The sequence below is a fragment of the Pocillopora damicornis genome, chromosome 8 (assembly GCF_964200805.1).
Source record: "Pocillopora damicornis chromosome 8, jaPocDami1.2, whole genome shotgun sequence".
Lineage (NCBI taxonomy): Eukaryota > Metazoa > Cnidaria > Anthozoa > Scleractinia > Pocilloporidae > Pocillopora > Pocillopora damicornis.
In genome coordinates, this window is record NC_142677.1 from 9838838 (window position 1) to 9859131 (window position 20294).

A 20294-nucleotide genomic window follows, 5' to 3' on the forward strand; every position below is an offset into this window, starting at 1 on the left:
TTGGCAATCGTGTTTTCAGTAGAGAAATGACTTTACCTTCGGTAGAAGAACTGTTGTCCATACTGACCATAAGCCACTTGAGTCAATTTTCATGAAACCACTTCATTGCGCTTCTAAGAGGTTACAAAGAAATGTTGATCCATTTGCAAAAGTACGATTTGGTGGTACAGTACGAGAGGGGAAGCAGAATGTTCTTAGTGGACACTAGAGCTTATCTTCCCTCGGGTGCGCAGATTGAGTCAGAGTTTGAGACAATCAACATCAAGCCAAGTACTACAACAGAGGCGCACGAGACCTCCAGCCCTTAGAGCCCGGAGATACTGTGCAAGTTGAGCCCTGGCGGTGGGAAGAAAAGAGTGGCAAAAGGGTGTCATAAAGAGTCGCCTTGACAAAAGATGTTACGAGGTTGAGTTGCCTCAAGGACTCCTTCAACAAAATCGTGTTGAGCTACGCAAGTCTAATGAAGCGCCTATCAAAGTTGAAGATGACGATGTCATAGAGGTGCACAAGCAGTCATCCACAGAGACACATGAAGATACACACGAACAGGCACCTCCAGATACACGTGTGGAAGCATTCGACCAGCCGCACAATCCGTTGTCTTCAGTGCCAGATGCACCTAAGTCCTTTATAGGCACCGAGAAGGTCCACGCGCGAAATGAATGAAATGAATGTACAATTTCAGGTGCCTATCATCTAACATTCAATCAATGAACAGATGAAAACTGCCTTTCCCAACAATTTCAGCCATACATGTATCTTAAGGAACACTATTTTTCATTGAACTGATGTTTTATCTTAAAACACTGTCTATGTATGTATATAACTGTAGCTAAGATTTGATCTTTGGAGACTTTTAAATATTATCATAAATCTCTTTTTAGTGTGTAGTCTATGTGTACTGTACCTCCACTATAAACAGGTAACTTATTGCAGTTCCCTGACATTTTTTAGCTGCTTAGTTATTCCAGGGTACTGGTACCTTCTAGTTGTCATAATGTGTTTGTTTCCCTTATACCAGAAAGAGCATTTCCCTCCTTGTTTTTGCCATTACTTTAATCCCTGGAGTTCTTTTGTTCCCATAAATCACAAACCAAACCACGAGGAATATGTGAATGTGATCTTATGTGATGCACATATCTTGATTGGAGGCTCATGGGATATTGCACAATATCATCTTTCATGGTAGCGATTTGTCCTCTGAGATGACCGCTAAATAGTCTAAAACCAATATAGAAAGAAAAGTCAAGGCAAATTAGAGAAACACATGCCGGGAGTTAAGTTGAGGATACAGACTTCTTAATTGAACATGCATCTAGGAGAACACTCGACCCCACAAACAAGAAATTGTGCATGGTTCCTAAGGGTAATCTTGAGTCCTGTAAAAAGTGTAGCTTTTCAGTCCATGCTCTCCAACAATTTACTAGACCAAATAAGAACTACAGCATGTTTAAGTTATGTAAAGAGTAAAACTAAGACCATTTTATTTAGTTGCTCCTTTCAAATTTTTCTCACCTGAGGTCTGTGTTCATATGAACAAATAGTAAATTTATGATGTAATTTAGAAGATTTTTAAACAAATTTAGTAAGCATTATTGGTTAATTAACAGAAAAAATGAATCATTGTTATTATCATGCAACACCTGCTACACAAAAGAGGTCATCTCTCTTTGAATCTGACATCAATCAACTGATCATAGGTTAAAATTAGTTCTACCTCATTATCGTGCTGTAAGATCACATGAGATAGCAAGCGCATGTGCCAACTCAGGGCAAGCTTATGCCTTCTTTGTCCAAGCACGTTTTTTATCTAAGGACAAAGACACTGTATTATTTGCTGAAAATGGACAACAATCCACCTCTAACCCCTCCTAAATAGGTCAGGGGTAAGGAAGAATCCTCTAAGGGGGATACTCAAATTGATGAGGTGCATAAATCAGCTGGAAATCCAGCCTCACAAGCCTAAGGGATTCAACGAATGCAGGTTTCAATGACTAGAACAATTTGATTGCATCATGTTCAGGTGGCAACAGTGAGGAGGACTCGGCTGATGATTGTGACTCAAGCATGTCTAAGGACGAAAATGAATCACTTGTCAAGGAAGAGCCACCCACCAAGAAAAAGGGACTGAATGAACAAGGAAAGAACAGCAATCCCCTGATTACTACGCTGACCAAAACCCTACAGCTCACCAAGCATGTTGGTCCCACTACCAATGGGGAACTTGCATCACTTGTGGATAAAATTATGAGGGAGAAAGCTAATGAAGACAAAAAAATGGAGTTAAAGAAACACGAAAATTGCCACCTTATCAGAGACAAAGGTCAATCAAGGTGTCTGGAACAATTTAGATGAGTCAGCTCAGTCAACTGACTTAAGATTCTTGAGGTTCAGAAAAGTCTGATTAAAAGAATAGTAGTAGTCGTGTCAGAGGTGAACAAGCTAATGGGCACCTCAGAAATTCAGAAAGAAGATACTGTTAGTGTCCTAATGGATGGGGTGCTCCTCTTAGCAAATGCTAACCAGGATTTAAAATGTTGACAGAGAGAGAGTTAATGAGACCACAAGTCAAAACAAATTCTAGACATCATTGCAGCCCATCAAATCCAGTGACAGCTGAATTGTTTGGATATGATTTCCCAAAGGCTTCTTAAGACATCTCAGACAGAAACAGGCTAAGTTCAAAGCTCACCAAGGACAGTAGTTCTTATCACTCAAAGAGTAGCCAACAACACCATGGTTGGCATGGAAAGAAATATGTTAGCTCTCACAATTCCAACAACAAGCAGTCAAAAGATTTAAACTTCCAGAGACCCCTCCACTTCAGAAGGTAGCAAGAGGGGAAGAAGAAGAAGGACTTAGCTCAAACCCTAAATAGATTTGCTGGTAGGCTGTGGGATTTTGTTTCAATGTGGATGAGTATCACAGCAGACTAAAATATACTGGAAATGGTACAGCACTGCCATCTGGAGATTGAAAATCCCACTCAACTAAGGCCAAGGATTGAAATTCAGTTTGATTCCAATGAGGAAGAAATAATTACTTCAGAAATTGATAACCTGCTTGAATTAGGTGTCATTGAGCCTTCTGTCTACACTCCAGACGAATACATTTCCACTATATTTGTCAGGAAAAAACCACATCATTTTGAATTTAAAGGGGCTTAAGAAGCACATAGAGAAACACCATTTCAAAATGTGACTGCTGTGTGACTCATGACTCCAAATTGTTTCATAGCATCAATCAATTTCAAAGATGCCTACTACTCAGTTCCCATTCCTAGGGAACATTACAAGTATCTGAGATTTTGCTGGGAGGGTTTTCTCTACCAGTACACATGTATGCCAAATGGGCTTTCATCTGCACCAAGGTGTTTTACCAAGCTGTTGAAACCAGTATACTCTACCTTAAAGACAGAAAGGTCACCTAAATGTGGGGTACATAGATGATTCATACCTCTAGGGTAGAGATACCAATGAACGCCTGCTTAATATCTTGATATACAGACATTATTTACGAGCTTAGGGTTTGTAATTAAAATGCAGAAATCATCTGTCATACCAGCTCAGCCAATCACATTTTTAGGTTTTGTCCTTGACTCTGACAATGACAATTGCCCTCACTGACGACAAAAAAACCAAAGTGAAAGCTAAATGTACAGCAATGCAACATAAACATGAAACCACTACCACTGAGCTAACCCAATTAGTTGGCACACTTGTCTCCAGCTTACCTAGGATATAGTTTGAGAAACTCACTGCAGGAATCTAGAAATAGAAAAGAACTTGGCCCTCAAAGAGCATAAGGGTAGCTATAAGGCTCTCAAAAATTCAACCCAAAAAATCACCCTCAACCTATACATGAGTCATACAAAAAGACCTGACCCAAGCAATCCAACAAATTAGCATAACAATTGCCTGAAGTCAGTTAGGAAAACCAAGTTTACAAAACCAGTTCTATTTGTGGTCAAGTTTCGTCGTTAATTTGCTTAAACACAAAGTTACTGGAGCTGATTTCTATTGTGCCTTATGATCTGTAGAGCAGACTTTTTCTTACAGCTTCAATGCTGTTTACAGCACTGAACTTTTGTTTGCATAGAATTATTTCAGAAGCTTGGTGACCTAGCAAATGCTGTTGTCTCGTGCAGTCTTGTTTAATATGTGCTATCCTTTGAAGCTCTCCATTATTCCTTCAGTCTACTAAATCTCCTTTCAAACTCAACATTAAGATAAAGGTTGGTCAATTCAATGCAACAAGATTTCATTTTCACTGCAATTTAAAAATAATTCCCTAGTAAATCAAAGTGCTCATGTACACTGAAATCATGGTGACATAAACAAGTGCTAATAAACTTCACAGCACAGTTTATACTTTGCTCTGCAGTTTTTTTTAATTCACCTTGTTTTCAATACCTTCTCAGAAATAAGAGATTAACTTTTTAAGCAATTTCTCTCAGTCTAAATTTTGTTTCTAACAAGAGATGATGAAAATCCAATTTCTGACCTTGAAAATTGGGGGTTGACTTATACACAAGTGTAACTTACACACAAGTAAATACAGTAAAAGATTGTGCCATTTTTTTTCATCAAGGTCACTAAAGAAAACCATATTTACTTTAGTTGTAAGAAAGCAGCCAGAAGAAAGCAGAGAGTTGATAACAGTAGGAGACATCAAAAGTGTACAAAGACTGAGAATGGAAGGGAATGCATGCATTTTCATCACCCATTAGTTCACAAGAGCACTGCATTTGAAGTTGGCATCGTGTAACTCTCCAAGCCACATTGTACTCTTTTGCAGGTGATAACATGCAAGATTTATAATCAAAATGGGTTCCAAAAGCAAAGCAACACTCTCCTTGACTCTGGAGCACAGATAAGCCTAGTCCACGAAGAAACAGTAGCTGCACTGGCACTCAAAGGAAATAACACCACTATAACACTTACAAAAGTGGGAGTAGAAGAGGAGACAATCAAGACTAAAGTTTACAAAGTTCCTGCGTCATCACCAGAGAGCACTGAGATGCTCTCAATCAGGGCAGTTGGAATCCTGTGCATCAGGGAAGAAGTGACAGCAATACAGCCTAAACCAATCACCAAGTTTCTTGGACAGGAGCACAAAAAGATACCTAGAGGCAATGGTCCTGTTGATTTACTGATAGGAAACGATCACCTCCAGATGCATACTGGATCAGGCAAACTAGACAGTCAATTACAAGAAAAACACCTCTAAGTTCGGTTTTTGGAGGACAATCAGGAGAAACACAATTGAATGGCTACATCTCCCATGTAAGATTTGCTGCGCCAGTAGAGATGTCAGGTTTTTGTAAGACTGAGGTAATAGGAGTGGAAGTTAAACTGTAGCTAATGCCAAGCTACAAGAGACACCTGGTAATTTCACGAGTTTCTTAGCACGCATTTCCAAAAAACACAAGTGCTTTTAAACCATAGTACAAATGTCAGATTCAAAGCAGTCAAACTTATCTTGTTAGTTTTCAACTAAAATGGAACATCTTATTCAATATCTTACTGATACAGAAAGAACTTAGAAGTTGGTTTGCTGATTGGAACAAATTGTCCAAGGGCCATTAAACCATGAGAGATAATGCCTGACTCTGATAATAATCCATATGGAATAAGGGCTCATCTTAGTTGAGGCATTATTGGTAGAGTATGCCTTTCTCATTTACATGAAAGTCAGGGAATTTGGACGAACAGGATCATGACAAGAGAACTGACTAGTACTTACAAATGTGGCAGGCCCTGTTGTGGTACGATATTTGTTCTGAAATCTTGCATCAAGAAATTCTTCAATCCAGGTAAAGTAAACAAATTATTTGAGTTAGATTTTCAAGAATGAGCGACCATTGTCTGTTAAAGACCTAAAGTTCCTCAAACTCTTTGGTGACAAAATCCACAAGCAAGAAAACAAATACTATGAGATGCTGCTACCTCTACGCTTACAAGTGGAGCATCCAAACAACAGTTTGCCATGTGATTTACATGATCTATCATTCATGTAACATTCATGAAATAAACAAAAGATTTCAAAATGCACTCCTTTACTGGAGTTAAGTCAAGAAAACAAATGATGAGAAATACTTGTTAAACATACTAAGAATAAAGCCTAAGTTTAGTTTTATAACAGCAAAAGACAAAACATAAGCCTGTTCTGATCAGTGTCTTCCGATGCTATTGTAATAGTAGATTTTTCCACACCATTTTTGACTTAAACAGTGCACACATTTTAGGCCAATATGGTATCCAAATGTTTCTTTAGTTTTTGCGGTTTACATTCACACATAATCAAATTTTAATTCCATCATTAACGCATGAAGTTTGGATGGTGTGAAATCAGCTGGCAAGAAGCAGTCTGCTGCAGACTCAGCCATGCTGCTTTCTCCATCTTCATGCAAAAACTAACAAGAATTCAGATGAACTAACAAGAATTCCATGCTTTGGCAGCTTGTTTTGAATCTTCACTCTCGTCATCTTATCATTCTTAATATCTGTTGATCTATGAAAACTCTTATTCCATAGACAGCTTTTTTGGGTCTCCCTGAGCAAGGTAAATTTGCTACAGAGCCAGTAAGACACAGCTTCTTGATTAAGCAAGTGATACCTGAAAGGCTTATTCATAACCCTTCACTTTTCAAGACTTTAACCCTCTCACCACTAATGGTCAGGTTTCCAGCCAGGCAGAAAATGTTTAATTCTACTGGTGGCCTGGTAAAGAGGCCAAACAAAGTGCTTGACTTCAAGGGCCTTTATCTAGTAAACTGACTTAGGAACAACTCCAGACTCTGACCCCATTGCTCTGGGGGCAGATGACCCTGGTATAGTTAGAAGAAGAGTGAGAGTCAGGGCAGTGGCGAAGCCAGAAAATCTCCAGACCTCTAATTGTAGCATATACTCGTTTGTGATAGACTTCAAGCCCTTTTTGAACTAAGCGATATCCTGTTGCACGAACGGTGCAAAACTTCTGGTGGATACCAGCATAAACACAAGCTCAAAGGGGCTGTGTATTTTTCTTGCATAAGTTCCCGAAAATACATCCAATGAGCCATCAATTCCCCCCTGCCCTCAATAAACTAAAAGTAGCAACAGTAGCAATGTCAATGTGATAACAGCACTCCAGCGATATAACTAAAGTACACAAATTTTATTGAATTAGATGGTAGCGAATCTAAGTGCTGTGTGAAAGTCGATGCATACAAATATTCATTTTCAATGCTGATGTCGGTTATTTGCCATTGAGTGAAATGGGTCATATGGCAATGCCGCACTTAACTAAATAATTTTTTCCCTATTAAAATCTCTATTTGAGATTAATTATATCAAATGACTATGAACTCACTCGTTTTTTGTTTGACTGGCTCAAAGATGATAGCCTCTGTCTTTGGAATCTCTGAGGAAAGGAGCAATTTGCACTAGCATCTCAGTAGTTTCTCCTGTTGCAAAACTAGATTTCAAAATTTTCACAGAGGACAAAATGAATCCTTATGGTTGGAATTTAAACCCAATGGGAAGCTATCCTTGTGAACAACTGAATTCTGTAAGGCGCTGGAACATTCCCCTTACGATGACCAATTTAGACCATCTAGAGAGTAATGAGGCACCAAAAGACAGCTGAAAAATGCCAGCAAAAGATCAAGTATTTGATTGACAAATATAAAGATGCAGAGTCATGGAACAAGAGTCAGACAGAAGGTCACATACGTAAAAGTGTTTTCTATGACAAAATAGACTGAGTTCTTGGAACACGAGATATTGTTACCATGAAACACTTGATCAAAGCAGAGACAAGCACTGCTTCTATGAGTGCAAACCCTCTAAGTGATGATGATGGCTCACTGCCAAGCATGAGTGGAACACCAAGTTCTTAAGAAAGTAGCATTGCTTCTAGTGGCAATGAAATCTTGGATGCCAAAGTCAATCTGGCCACTCCCAGCAAACAGTGCCAGAAAGAAAGGAAGTGCACAATGAAAGGGAAAGTAGCGCCCAAAGACACTGGAGAGGAAGAGGCAGTTTCCATCCATAAAAGCCTTGAATCCATAGAAAGCAAGGTGAAAAGCTCCCTGCTAATATGGAGGGTATGCTGCAGAACCATGGTAAAGAAATTGGAAATGATGGCATCTTTCATGGGCTCTCTTCTGGAAGCCATAAAGGATAAAAAATAGATGCCTAGCAGTTTACCTTTTTAACAATGGACTGTTCAGTCTGATGATTCATCTTGTTGTTGCTTGTAGAGTTTACAGTTGCAAAGATATATTGGATTTTTTTTCAATTTCATTGCTTTTACTTTGTTAAAATAATTTTCGAGTAAAGAAACTGTTGTGATTACTATAACATGGTTTGATTTAGTTTACAATATAAAATAGTTTCGTCTTTTTGATAGTTTACAATCGTGGGAACATATTTGAGTTCCATTCCAAATGATCAGACTTGACTTATTAAAATAGTTTTTGAGTGAGGGATGGATCATGGATAACATGCCTTGATTCAATTTATTGAAATTTCAATCGTTATTCAATGAAGTCAAAGTGTAAAAGTAAAAAATTAAGAACACGACAGCAATAGCAAGTAATCATAACTTAATTCTCAATTTTTTTAAAATATAGTTCATTGAAATTGTAATATTGTATGAACTTTTTGGATTCATAAGTTATATTTGTGTTATCGATTAAATGTTGTGGTTAAGTCACGCATTTGCAATGTACTCTCTTAACACACTTCAAACGTCATCCCCATCCCTTGTAACATCCTTGTTGCTTTCATGTCCTTGATCTCGAGGGTCATGATTTCATCATTCCATTCATCTTGATTCAGCAGACAAAAGTTGTGAAGGACTGCACAAGTAACAGTGATTTTGTTGGCAAATGAAATCTTACTTTCCAGCCATTTCCCCAGTATACGCCAGCAATTTTTTAGCATCCCAAAAGTGCACTCTACTGCAACCCTGGCACCGGACAAAGCTTTATCGAAAGCTATTTCCTCTGGATCTCTCATTGCTTCAGGAAATGGCTTTTGAAGCCAAGAGGCAAGTGGGTATGCACTGTCTCCAATTAGATTGAGTTTGATATCATTACCCCCAATTTGCACAGAAGGACCCATCAGAATCTCATTGTGCTCTGCAAGATCAAATATTGTACTATTTCGTAGAACTCTCGCATCACACATACTGCCTGGAGAGCCAGATGCAAAGTCAAGGAAGTGTTTCTTGCCATCGACAATAGCTTGAACAATGAAGTTGTGTTGTTGGTAGCAAGTGAAATAGTCCACCGCAGTGTATGGAGGAGCAGCTATTCTGATATGGGATCCATCAATTGCAACAACAAAGTTCGGGAGATCAAAAAACATCTTGAAATGTCTCTATACAATGCTATGTTTCTGCATGGGAAACTTTGTGCAATCATTCCTGAGATTGAAAGGGGCTTCCACAACATCTCGCACTGCTTCTAGACCAGTCAACCTTCCAACACTGAAAACTGGCTCAATACTTTCATACAAGTTGCCACGAGCAAGACAGTACAAACCAAGCATGAAAACTTTTTCTAGAGCAATGCAGCCATGCAATCTTGTATTTTTACGAGTTATAACCGGCTGCAAAACATTCAACAGAATATCAAAGGTACATTGGTTCATTCATAGTTGCTTTCTGAAATAATACCAGGGAATCTTTCAGTCATTGTAGTGAATCTCAAACCAAGACTGTTTTGGTCTTGGAAGTTTCCGAAAGTATGGGTTGTGTCAACGCACCTGGTGTCTCTGTCATCTACAGTATTCAATCATTAAGAGGGCCACTTGATTTCGAAGATATTGATGCCTCAACAACAGGCACACCATAAGGAGTATTTCGTCTACCATCTGAGCGATAATTACAAGAAAGAGGAATGCGACAAGAAACAAAATTTTAATGCACTCCATTATCCCACCAGATGAAGTCAATGTTTTGACATGCAACAGGTATGGTATGGCCTCAAGCAACTCTAGCTTCTTGAGTGATCTCCAAACTTCCCAAGTGCTTCATATCTTGATGAATGCACAGCTGATGTATTAACTAATTGTTTTATAACATTTATATATATATTCATATATATATATATATATATATATATATATATATATATATATATATATTCATTGGCTAATTTACAACAGGCCAGGCTTCGTGTGACAGAAAGTTTGACTTACAAACAAATCTAGGAAGGCATCACAAGGTTCCTAATCATTTTCTCGGTATTGACGCCAAAGAATATTTCAACCATACTTTTATGGTATAGATATTTGGTAACATATAAGCTGAAAAATATGCTAGAGTCAAGTCAATTCCTGTAGCTGCAGCTGTTGAAGAGTGAGCCATGATGTTGTTGCCACTGTCATCTCGATCTTTTTTTGAATTTGAGTGCGGGTGTTAATGATAGTGCCAGAAGAATAAGAGCTTTCGCCTGTCAGACTTCTTGACAAAACTTCACTGCAGTGTTGTAGTCATGAAGTGGAAGGCCACGTGTTGTAGTGCGCCAGACTCTGCTCACTACAGCGACCTGATATTGCCATAATATGGCAATTTTGGATTCCAGCATTTGACCACAACGTGATCACAGTGGCCCCAACGCTGCAGTTTGTGTACATTTTCAACAGTTTTGCAGTCTCACTGATGCTTTTCATTGTGTTGTCAAGCTTGTTGATACCAATCAGTCGAGCATCATACCAAACTTCATCATCATAATTCCACTGCTTCTTCAGATATTGAGAAAATGCATTGCTTTTAGGATTCAACTTCGAGATATATAGCTTCATGGCTTTGTAACCATTGTTTTCATCAGAGGTTTCATACGTCAGTGCCAATTTTTCATCGCTTGGGATATTGCTCACACCTCCTGGATGATTATTAGTTACCTCATCATGTGTCATTGTGACGAACCTTCTTCCAGAGGCATCTGCTTCAAATTTAAAACTCAATCTTTTGAGCTCCCTTTGCCCTTCTCTTCCTCTCTAATAAAAAAACAGGACAACATGAAACCACACATTTCAAAGCAAGGAAAGAGGGTTAGTGACTGCAATGGCTTGAGACGCTATGAGTTTTGCCAAATCTTCCTTTTCAATCACTGGCTTATGCTTTACATTTTCTTTTCCTTGGCGCTTTAAGCTGATCTGAACATTCAGCATCTCATTTGATCTTCCGAAATGAGGGTCTGAGCTCAGTTAAAGGCCACAGTTCAAAGGAGGTGCAGTGAGGTTCCTTTCGAAGGAATGTTGGAAACCAAGAAGAGTGGATTTACTGTAAGGTTCACCAGATTTGTTTCTTGCTTCAGAAAAATTTTCGTAAGTTTGTGTCCAGTTGTCCCAGTCATTTTCTCGATTGCTGTTTCAATTTTTTTCTTGTTGCACCAAGCTTGTATCAGGACAAAAACATTGCAGGTTAATTTTTTAGAATATACATATATATTTCTTTATGTTAGACATTGCATGTTTAAAATTATATCAGTCAAAAACCATGACAGATTAAGTATTAGTTACAAGCCTCTCCTTTGAACTGTTTACATTGCTGACAGATTACTGCACAAGGATTATTGTTTCCATAGCAACTGTAAAGAGAATAAAATACTCTTAAATACATTTGAGATAGAAGTATTTACCTTTGAATGTACTAACAGACCAGTTTGTTATTTGGTTGGTTCTTGCAGAGTGTCTCTCTACCAAGATATTTTCTAACTCGGACTCACTCAGAGTTGCAAAAGGGGATGACACCAGCCATGCTTGTTCTTTGTTTTCTTTTTCTTTTTGTTCTTTTTCGGAAGTTTAAAACTCCATTCCCAAAGAAAAAGTAAGCAGTTCTTCCTCATCAGCTGGCTCACAACTTTCCATGTCTCCACACCGGCAAGGAGAATGCCCCACAACATCAAGGTGCCCTGTCTGATTCAGAAAGAGTTGTTGTGGATCTCATGGAGCCTTTGCTTGAGAAAGGCAACCATTTATACACTGATAATTGGTATTCCAGTATAACACTCTTCAAATATTTTTATGAACATCACACCCAAGCCTGTGGAACAATAAGGATCAATCGCAAGGGTTTCCCTTAAACCAGTGAAACAGGTAAAATTGAGGAGAGGTGAAGTCAGTGTCAACAGGAGCAGTTCAAGGACAAGAGAGATGTGACCATGCTCTCAACAATTCACAACAAAGAAATGGTTCAAGGGAGAAGAAATGCAGCCCACCAAAAACCAAAATGCATTTCAGATTACAACAAGTATATGGGGGTGTGGATCATACAGATCAGTTGCTGCAGCCATATGAAATTGCAAGAAAGTCTCTAATTGGTATAAAAAGTTGGCAATCCACTTCCTGCAGCTTGCAATGCTAAACAGTTTCCTGCTTTTCAAGAAAGATGGGGGTCGAAAGCGTTTTTTGGAATTTCAGCATGATGTTATTTCTGTCCTTGTATTTGGTCAGGACAATGAGGCCCATCATGATATTCCAAGAGAGGAAAATGTTGTCAGACTTACAGAGAGGCACTTTGTTGAGCAAATTCCACCAACAGACAGCAAACAGAAAGCACAGAAGAGATGCAAAGTCTGCTAAAAGAAGAATATCAGAAAGGAAACCTGCTACTACTGCCCAAGCTGCCCCAGCACACCAGGCCTCTATTACTACCCATGCTTCAGAATTTACCACACAGACTTTGTGTATTTCGCCAACACTTGGAAAAAATGACATAACACTAAAACATGCAGTAGAGATTTTGGTATAATAACTTTATTTCAGTGTACATGTTATTGTTTGTCTTCAGAATATAGCATTGAAAAGTGTAACACACTTACACTGTGTACTACAGTGTAAGTTCTATCTTTTTTTTAACATATAACTTACTCGTGTGACATTGTATCTTCAGGAGATTTTCATCCTATGTCATGCAAATAATTTTGTGTCACTCAGTACCAGTTTAGAGATATTTATGAGCTAGGGGATTTGATAATGTAGGGGAAAAATCTAGAAATTTTAGACATTTTAAAGACCTTTCAGAAAATGTATAGGTTTATACAGCTTAAAGAAGTAATTTTAAGTTTATTTGAAGTTTTTTTGAAGACACCTGTTTTCAGCAAAAATGGCATGGCACACTAGTTACAAATGGTACCAGCAGTCAAGGGGTTAAAGTTATTGAGTATTGAAGATCAAGGTTTGAGGGGCTGTCAACTTACCTTTGAGCAGTACTGTAACTCTGAGACTTTTCTAAGTCAAATAGCACCCAACATGCAAACAGCTGTATACCCTAGTTAATTAAAGGAACACTATCAGCGAGATGCAGCCACCAGTCTTGAAATCCATAGTTGAATAATTCCACAATCATTTTGCTTTCTTATGCACTTCCAAACAAGCAAATAAGCATATCATGCTTTCTTTTATATCAAAACATTAAGAATGAAGCCATTTGTTTCATTTCATTTGGCTGGTCCAAGGAAATCAACTCCTTTGACGTCTTTGCCACATAAACTTTTTCATCGGCCAAATCCAAGTTTGTTTACCAGCTACTGAGGTTGTGATGGACTTTTCCAGTCATTTGAAACCAGCCAAGAGAAATTAAAGATTCTGATTAAATAAATATCTCTACCCTTCTTCATTGCATTTCACAGCACACATGTTTATCATAAACGAAAATAATTTTATATGAATCTTCTACATTAATTATTACCCGGTACTTACAATTTCACTTTCCTGGGAAGTACATTTTGCTTCCAGCTCATGACGGTTTCTTTTTTTCGGCCAGAGTTTCAGCTTGATCAAGTCATTGTTTTCTGATAACAAAGGACCCCTTGATTAATGAAATGACCCAAGCTCTGAACACAATTTTTGATTGTACTCATGATGACTGGACATAATGTGTTGTCTATCTGAAGGTATGCCCTTGCATTCTCATCGTTAAAATAATACCTTTCCACAAAGAATTTCCCCTCCCATTTCTAATATTCATTATTACACAGCATCTGTGTAATCTACATGGAAGTTGAATATCATTGTCATTGAGGTTATAAGTAGAGATGTGTTAACACAGTTCCCAAAGAACATAATGACTTTCTTCCTCTTGCTTGGTTGCAAAAGAATTGGTTAACTCTGCCATTCAATAGTTTAATACAGATGACTTATCTTGATGACGGCAATACTCAATCTGCCACAGCAAGAGTAATTATTTCAGTTTTTGTTGTTGTTGCATCCTTAAGTAACAGTATTGTCTCACATAAAACTATAACATTGTGAGGAGAACTCTGTGGATGTTTTGTATTTCTTTCCCCTTTTAAAACTCACCATTATTTTCAATCACTGCATGAATTTCAGTAATGACCAGTCAGTCCTCTACCTCTGACAGTTTGTTACCAACATCTGAAAGAGCAGATAACAAGACAACTCAGAAGGCAGTCGAGGAGAAAGTGCAGTCTTCTTCGTCTCCTATTGTGCCTAGAGGACAAGAATATGAACCTCACATCAAATAAGTCATAGTGAAGAGGAACTGAAAATAATCACAGAAAGATAGTTCATATGCTCACTGGATGTTTCTTGATTTTCTTCAGAAGAGCTGATTAGTGCTAGGTTGCAATAACACCTTAAATGATAACCACCACTTTGTGGGTACAATATTTTTGTCCATATCACATGCCAAGCTGGACACTTGTGCAGTTTTTCACTCATCCCATGGAGTGAATGGCATGTATAAGTACAATTTGCAATCTGCATCTGCACCTCTCTTGTCTGGAGAAAATTCAGTAAAATAGCTAGAATAGCTGATTTTCTGAATGTAAACTTTCTGTCTGAAACAACATGTCTCATACCGTGCCTTTGTTTGGCTCCAGCACTAGAAGACTGGCCTACCTGGTGGTTCAAAGCTGGGTTATGAAAGCCCAGCTTTCCTAGCGCAAAGCCGAAGACACTCAAAGCTTGAAATAGATTATAGAAAACAATTGAATTATTTTAACGAAATGTGAGAAATATTTTAGTGCCGAATTCAAGTAAACAAGACGTACCGGCGCCAGTCGATAGGGCCAACTTCTCGATCGAGTCGCACCTTCTGGAGCGATTTCAAATTTCTGAAATAAGGTTGTCATGATCTCAGGCTGGAATCTTACATCATCCCGAAAAGGAGTGAATCTAGTTCGTATCTTAAAGACTTTCGCAAACATTTTTTACGAAATACTAGTGGAATCACGAGGAATAGTTTCCAAGTTTTATTGAAACGACGACCATTGCGACCTTTAGAAGTCGTGATATGCAAACGTTGATAGCTTGCTTCAGCGGCGGCATTTTGAAACAGGCAACTTATGTTTTCCGAAGCAATGCAGAACAAAGCAGGCTGACTGCATTAAAAAAACAAAAGCGAAAACGTGCGCGACACATGCACTTTGACGCGCGCTTTTGCTTCTATTTTTTTCGCGCAGAACTCGGAAAACGTGCAAACTATTTCTGAGCTGTACTGTATGCGTGAAGTCGTCCCCGCGACATTACCAGCTTAAACCCGATCGGCATCAAAATTTTAATTTAAATGTTACCCAAGTCAACAAGTAATCTGATCAGTACAAGATTTACGAGATCACAGGTGTACGGGCAATGATTTAGATTTACATTAAACGTAAACAAACCTCCGACATTTTGCAAAGATGCTGATTTTTCCACCAAAGTAGCCCATCCTCGAATTAACTACTTGAACTTTTCTTTTGCAAAATCAGCAAGATAGTTATCAAAAAGATACTGCCAACATTACTATGCTTACCATACATCGCCCTTGGCAAGTCGGCAACTCTTCTTGATGATCTCCCTACGACCCCTCGAGCAAAACCTACAATAGCGCACCGGTGACATGAGTTTGTTCCCAGACCCCTTGCACCTTGTGAGGCTGCTCGCCTGTTTCAAATGGTGGACCCAAACAATTCCCAGGGTTATCGAGTTTGATTTAGGGTCGAGAAAGTGAGCGTAAATCTGTGTTTTTGGAGATTTATATTCCCTAAAAGATTTAGATCCCTGCTTAAAACGTCTACTCTCAAACCTTAGCCTTGTAACTTATATGATCATTCGGAGCATCAGGTCACACCACAAAGCATAGCTTTACACAGATAAATAGATATTTTTTTATCCACGTTCGATTCGTCAGCAGTAAATATATATCAACCTACAAGTAAAAAATTGAAAAAGTATTGAAACGATAAAAAGCACAAAGTCCTTACCTACTAAAAGCTGCTTTCCACGAATACTGTGGCTTAAGAACTTGTTTGGTGAGCCGTTTTAAAAGCCCAAGGGACTCTGCTTATCCAACATCGACGGGAAAACTACGTTACTCCAATGTGTAGTGCAACTGTAGTTAAAGCCATTTTTATAATAGTTTGTGTGCAGTATGAAACTTCGAGTTCGTTGTCAGAGAGCAGGAGCTTCAGAACGCAAGTTAGACTTATCCCCCAGCCTGTGTTATTCTGTCACGTCGAGTTATATCGTATCCCAAGATGTCGACCTCATCGTCTCTTACGGTCTCATTGAGCTTAGTCTCATTAATCAATGATATGTCTGTTTTGTATAGTTCCAGAAAAATTCTAAGATCTTCTGTTTGAGTAACTAATGCATTGATATTAAAAGAGGCCTATTCAAAACCACTTTGAAATGGCAAAAGTGAGATCGGCTCTCTACCCCTTTCAGTTTTCATACGAAATTCTGTGTTGCATTTGGTGCACTTACCAGGCACGAAATTCGTGGAGAGCGCGTATTATTACTCTAAGGTTGTTTTTAAGTTTTTGAAAATGTTTTAATCACCTTTGAAATTAAGACTTGATCGTCCCTTGTCCAAATCACTCTCTGCGATCTTTTGGTGCTGGATAAGTTTCCATCCAGTCTGACGGCAGTAGCTCTTTTAGATGTTTGCTCGCTTTCTTCACTGCTCTATTGAATCCATCCCTTCCAAAAGTAAGCTCTGAAATAGCGATGGTGGCATCGGATGAGTTTTCGATTTCACTGGTAAGGTCCACGATCGATTCGGTAACGAGCAAGAGATTTGCAAACGAGAAAACAAAAATAAAGGACAGAAAAAGACACTTACTAAACTTCAGAATACCCCGCAACTCATTTACATGTGTCGGGAGGCTTTGAAGATCGAGGCATAACACAATAGACGCTATTCTTATTCAATGACATGTAAACGAGTTGCGGGGTATTCTGAAGTTGCTCCCAAACGTTGTACGATATCCGGGGAAAACGGCAAATTCAAGACGTTTTAAAGCGATGAACAGAGACAGTTCAAACAGTTAGACGGCTTAAACAGTAAACGATAGATCTCAATGAATAAAATCCACGGTGAAAAATTTATACAAGCGAGACACACAAAGGAAAATTAAGCGGGTAAAAATTATGCACGTAGAACAAAAAGCTCTAATGAAGATGTGACAATAGAAGAGCACGAATTCGCAATGAGAAACGCGCCGAACGAATTTTTGGCGGCAACAGTACATTCTTCCACAAGCATGGAATTACCGCACGCGTTGGAATTGAACTCTGCTCCATCCCATTCTTTTTCTAACCAACAAGTTACAATTCGTTACGATTAGAATTTGCATTAGGCCGCGTCAGGTGTCGAGTCCTCGCCATGAAGGATGTGTTCTCCCATTTTTAGGTGTTTGAAGTGTTACATCGACTAGCACCGGGTACATGGACTGCTTCTCTTGAAACGATTAGAAGGCAAATGGGAGTATCTTTATTTGCCCTTTTTGTCATTTGCCTCTCTCGAGGACCAAATTTATAAAAATCGCGTAACCCGTTATTCTTTATCTACCATTCCTTCATTTCACTAGAAGACTGCATGGAGTCTTTCAGACACCCCCCAAATACTCTAAACTTCTTCCCGTAATGAAGCCAGCTCCTCTTGAATTTGAAGTTTTTCTTGACCGTTGAACTTTTTCTGCATGGCCACGTCCTCTTCAGCCTTATTCCAAAGTGGCTGTACGTAAATCAGATACTAGCTACTGAGAAGTAACCCATATACAATGACGTCATATATCTCAAAACTTATTGGGATTTAAATTGAATGTTGTTCCTCGCTTAGAACAAATTGCCGATCGACAATGAAAGTATGAATTTCTTTTACACTTTTAAACGAAAGCTTTTAATCTTTTATAGCTTAAAAGCTATTTCTTCTTATAATCCTCTAAACAACGGCGTGTAAGTTGATAGGGCAAGTGTGAGTGGGATGGAAGAGCCATACATTCTTTACTCATTTCTGATAGGAATAATCTTCTTTTCATTAAGTTACTGAAACATTGACTTCAATTCTTCTCCTTTGCTCCTTTACTTGTTTTTTTTCTCAAATAAAGGCTTTATTTTTTTATTATTTTTAAATCTGCTGCTTTCGAAAGTATATATAGACAATATGTCTTTTTTGTGGAGACAATAGAAAAGCAGAAGTTGATTGGGAGACCTCAGTGTTGAAAACTTAAAAGGTACAAGTGGAGAAGGATATTTCCTTGTAAATAAATCGTTTAAAAAAACATATTCGCATAGTGATATATAACGTGCCCAGCTTATAATCAGCATGAAAAACCCAAGACAAGTATTCAGCGGAAATCTTGGAGACACGTTCCATTTGTAACCTTTGCAAAACAATACTTCGAGCTACAAAAGTAAAATTATCCGAGAACAATGTTTTTTTTTAGTTATAGGTTGAAAAACTTTGAGTGCCCGAGGACATCGCCTGCATTTTTAAAAGTCGTTGAAACGAGGTCTATAATATACAAGAAGAATTCCTGGAATCCAGTATTTAAGACATACATGAATAAACTGGGAAGCGATTTATAAAAACGACTGTACGTATCGTCCAGATACCTACAACGTACCCTCGACATGTATAAGTTAAGTGTATCTGTCCAAATCTCCTCACGAGCTCACAAAACCGCGGTTTTCAGTTATTGCTAGATCACGACTGCGTCACGCAGCGCCCCAACAGGTAGGTTGCAAATCTTGTGATATATTGTGGTTGAAGAAAAAGAGGGCAAATAATTTGTTCATATCAAGCTTTCTATATGAATATATAGATAGACTCTTAAAGTTAAGTTATTTATAGAAAATTCAGGAGGAACTCGTTAAAAATTGATGTTCACAGAACTCTCCATCAGTGGATCTAGCAAACCACGACCCCTCTTCAGAAAACGAATCAACTTCTGGCTGAAGCGTAGAGGCAAACGTGTATAATCAGCAAGACAAATAATGAACTGTGCCTTCAGCCAGTGTGTTCATCCCACCAAGGACTTCCATCAATACTTTATATTCTCCAAATGGATCGAGGAAAATTCAGAAGATGACACGATTTTCATCAGTTCAAACGCCTGGTCTAAAACATTGTTAAGTTAGCAGTGAATAATTTGACATGTTAGGCATCGCCCATAAAGCTTGCATGGCTGAACAAACTGAAACGCGAAAAAAGCATTGAAGTTCACCATCCATCTTCCAGAATGAAAAACAACCCAACAGCGGCTTAGTTCAAAGAATTTCTGTAATATGCGATGTTAGTCGTATCATATTAGATCTTAGAGAACTAGCCATCACAAGGAATAACGTTCCAGCCGCCAGAAGCGTCAGCTTGAAGTTTAATTTTCCTGGTCTTGAAGTAAACGTTCCTTACACAGCCTAGGAAGCCGGTATCGTATTTGTTGAAAGTCATTTCCGCGATGTTTTCACCTCCTCCTGTCATAAGATGTTTCAAATGAAGTAGTGATAAGAAAAACACTATTTCTACTCTTCTTAATTGAGGGTCTGAGAATACATGTGACCCCTTTTCGTCGGAAAAGTAAGAATTGATAATTACAAAAGAACGTGACATTACCCCACATGAAATTCAGACCCTAGCGTAAGATCCCGCTTTTGCCCTTTTTCCTCTTTTATTTCGTGAATATCTTGGTAAATCTTCTCAACGAGACTCATGATCGCCTTTTATGACCTCTTGTCTTTCTGCACTTCTTGAAATTAATGAAGCCACCTGAGGTTTTGTGGAGCACAACAAATGTGGGATGCCTGGTGCGGTCGACAGTCTACTTGGGCTCTCTTTAAAACTAGAACTACTTCCCTGATGGTCAAGTCAACTCTTCTTAATAAAGCTACTCACCTACTAATATAGACCCCTGGATATTCAGTCCCCTACTTCCTACGACAGATGTACCATTGACTGGTTCTTGATCATCCACTATTAAGGAGCCCTCCATGTAACTCCTAAAAACCGTGCAAGAAGAGAAATCAGCTCCTTTTCCCCTTAAAGAAGGGTTCGAAGCGGCCTTATGCTTGTGG

The 20294-nt window shown here is 38.5% G+C and overlaps 3 protein-coding genes, 1 long non-coding RNA gene and 1 pseudogene across 6 annotated transcripts in view; 1 reads left to right on the forward strand and 4 right to left on the reverse strand.

Moving 5' to 3' along the window:
- LOC113676916 (uncharacterized) overlaps positions 1-15849 on the reverse strand; it is a 31630-nt gene extending 15781 nt beyond the window's left edge. Inside the window, exons 1-3 of the long non-coding RNA XR_016179109.1 lie at positions 15754-15849; positions 14298-14447; positions 13698-13789 (exon numbers count right to left, since the gene is read on the reverse strand). This is a non-coding gene — a long non-coding RNA (uncharacterized LOC113676916). The remainder of the gene's footprint in view (positions 1-13697; positions 13790-14297; positions 14448-15753) is intronic.
- On the forward strand, positions 132-5229 carry LOC149041310 (uncharacterized; annotated as a pseudogene).
- LOC113676940 (uncharacterized) lies at positions 8731-9923 on the reverse strand. Its single transcript, XM_027193681.2, is given in 2 exon segments — positions 8731-8801; positions 8804-9923. Coding segments are annotated over 2 exon segments (1191 nt in total).
- Positions 10344-11350, reverse strand: LOC113676939 (uncharacterized). Its single transcript, XM_089214613.1, has 2 exons — positions 11279-11350; positions 10344-10991 (listed from the first exon to the last, which is right to left on the reverse strand). Exons 1-2 carry the CDS (start codon positions 11348-11350, stop codon positions 10485-10487), a joined length of 579 nt encoding a protein of 192 aa, XP_089070739.1. The 3' UTR covers positions 10344-10484.
- A 2441-nt stretch (positions 15850-18290) lies between the features above and the next one.
- The window catches only part of LOC113676918 (basement membrane-specific heparan sulfate proteoglycan core protein), a 42628-nt gene continuing 40624 nt past the window's right edge, over positions 18291-20294 (reverse strand). For all 3 annotated transcript variants that reach the window (XM_089180777.1, XM_089180779.1, XM_089180778.1), the window contains exons 58-59: positions 20116-20219; positions 18291-19697 (exon numbers count right to left, since the gene is read on the reverse strand). In XM_089180777.1, coding sequence (XP_089036903.1) covers positions 19549-19697; positions 20116-20219 — 253 coding nt within the window. In that variant the 3' untranslated portion in view covers positions 18291-19548. The remainder of the gene's footprint in view (positions 19698-20115; positions 20220-20294) is intronic.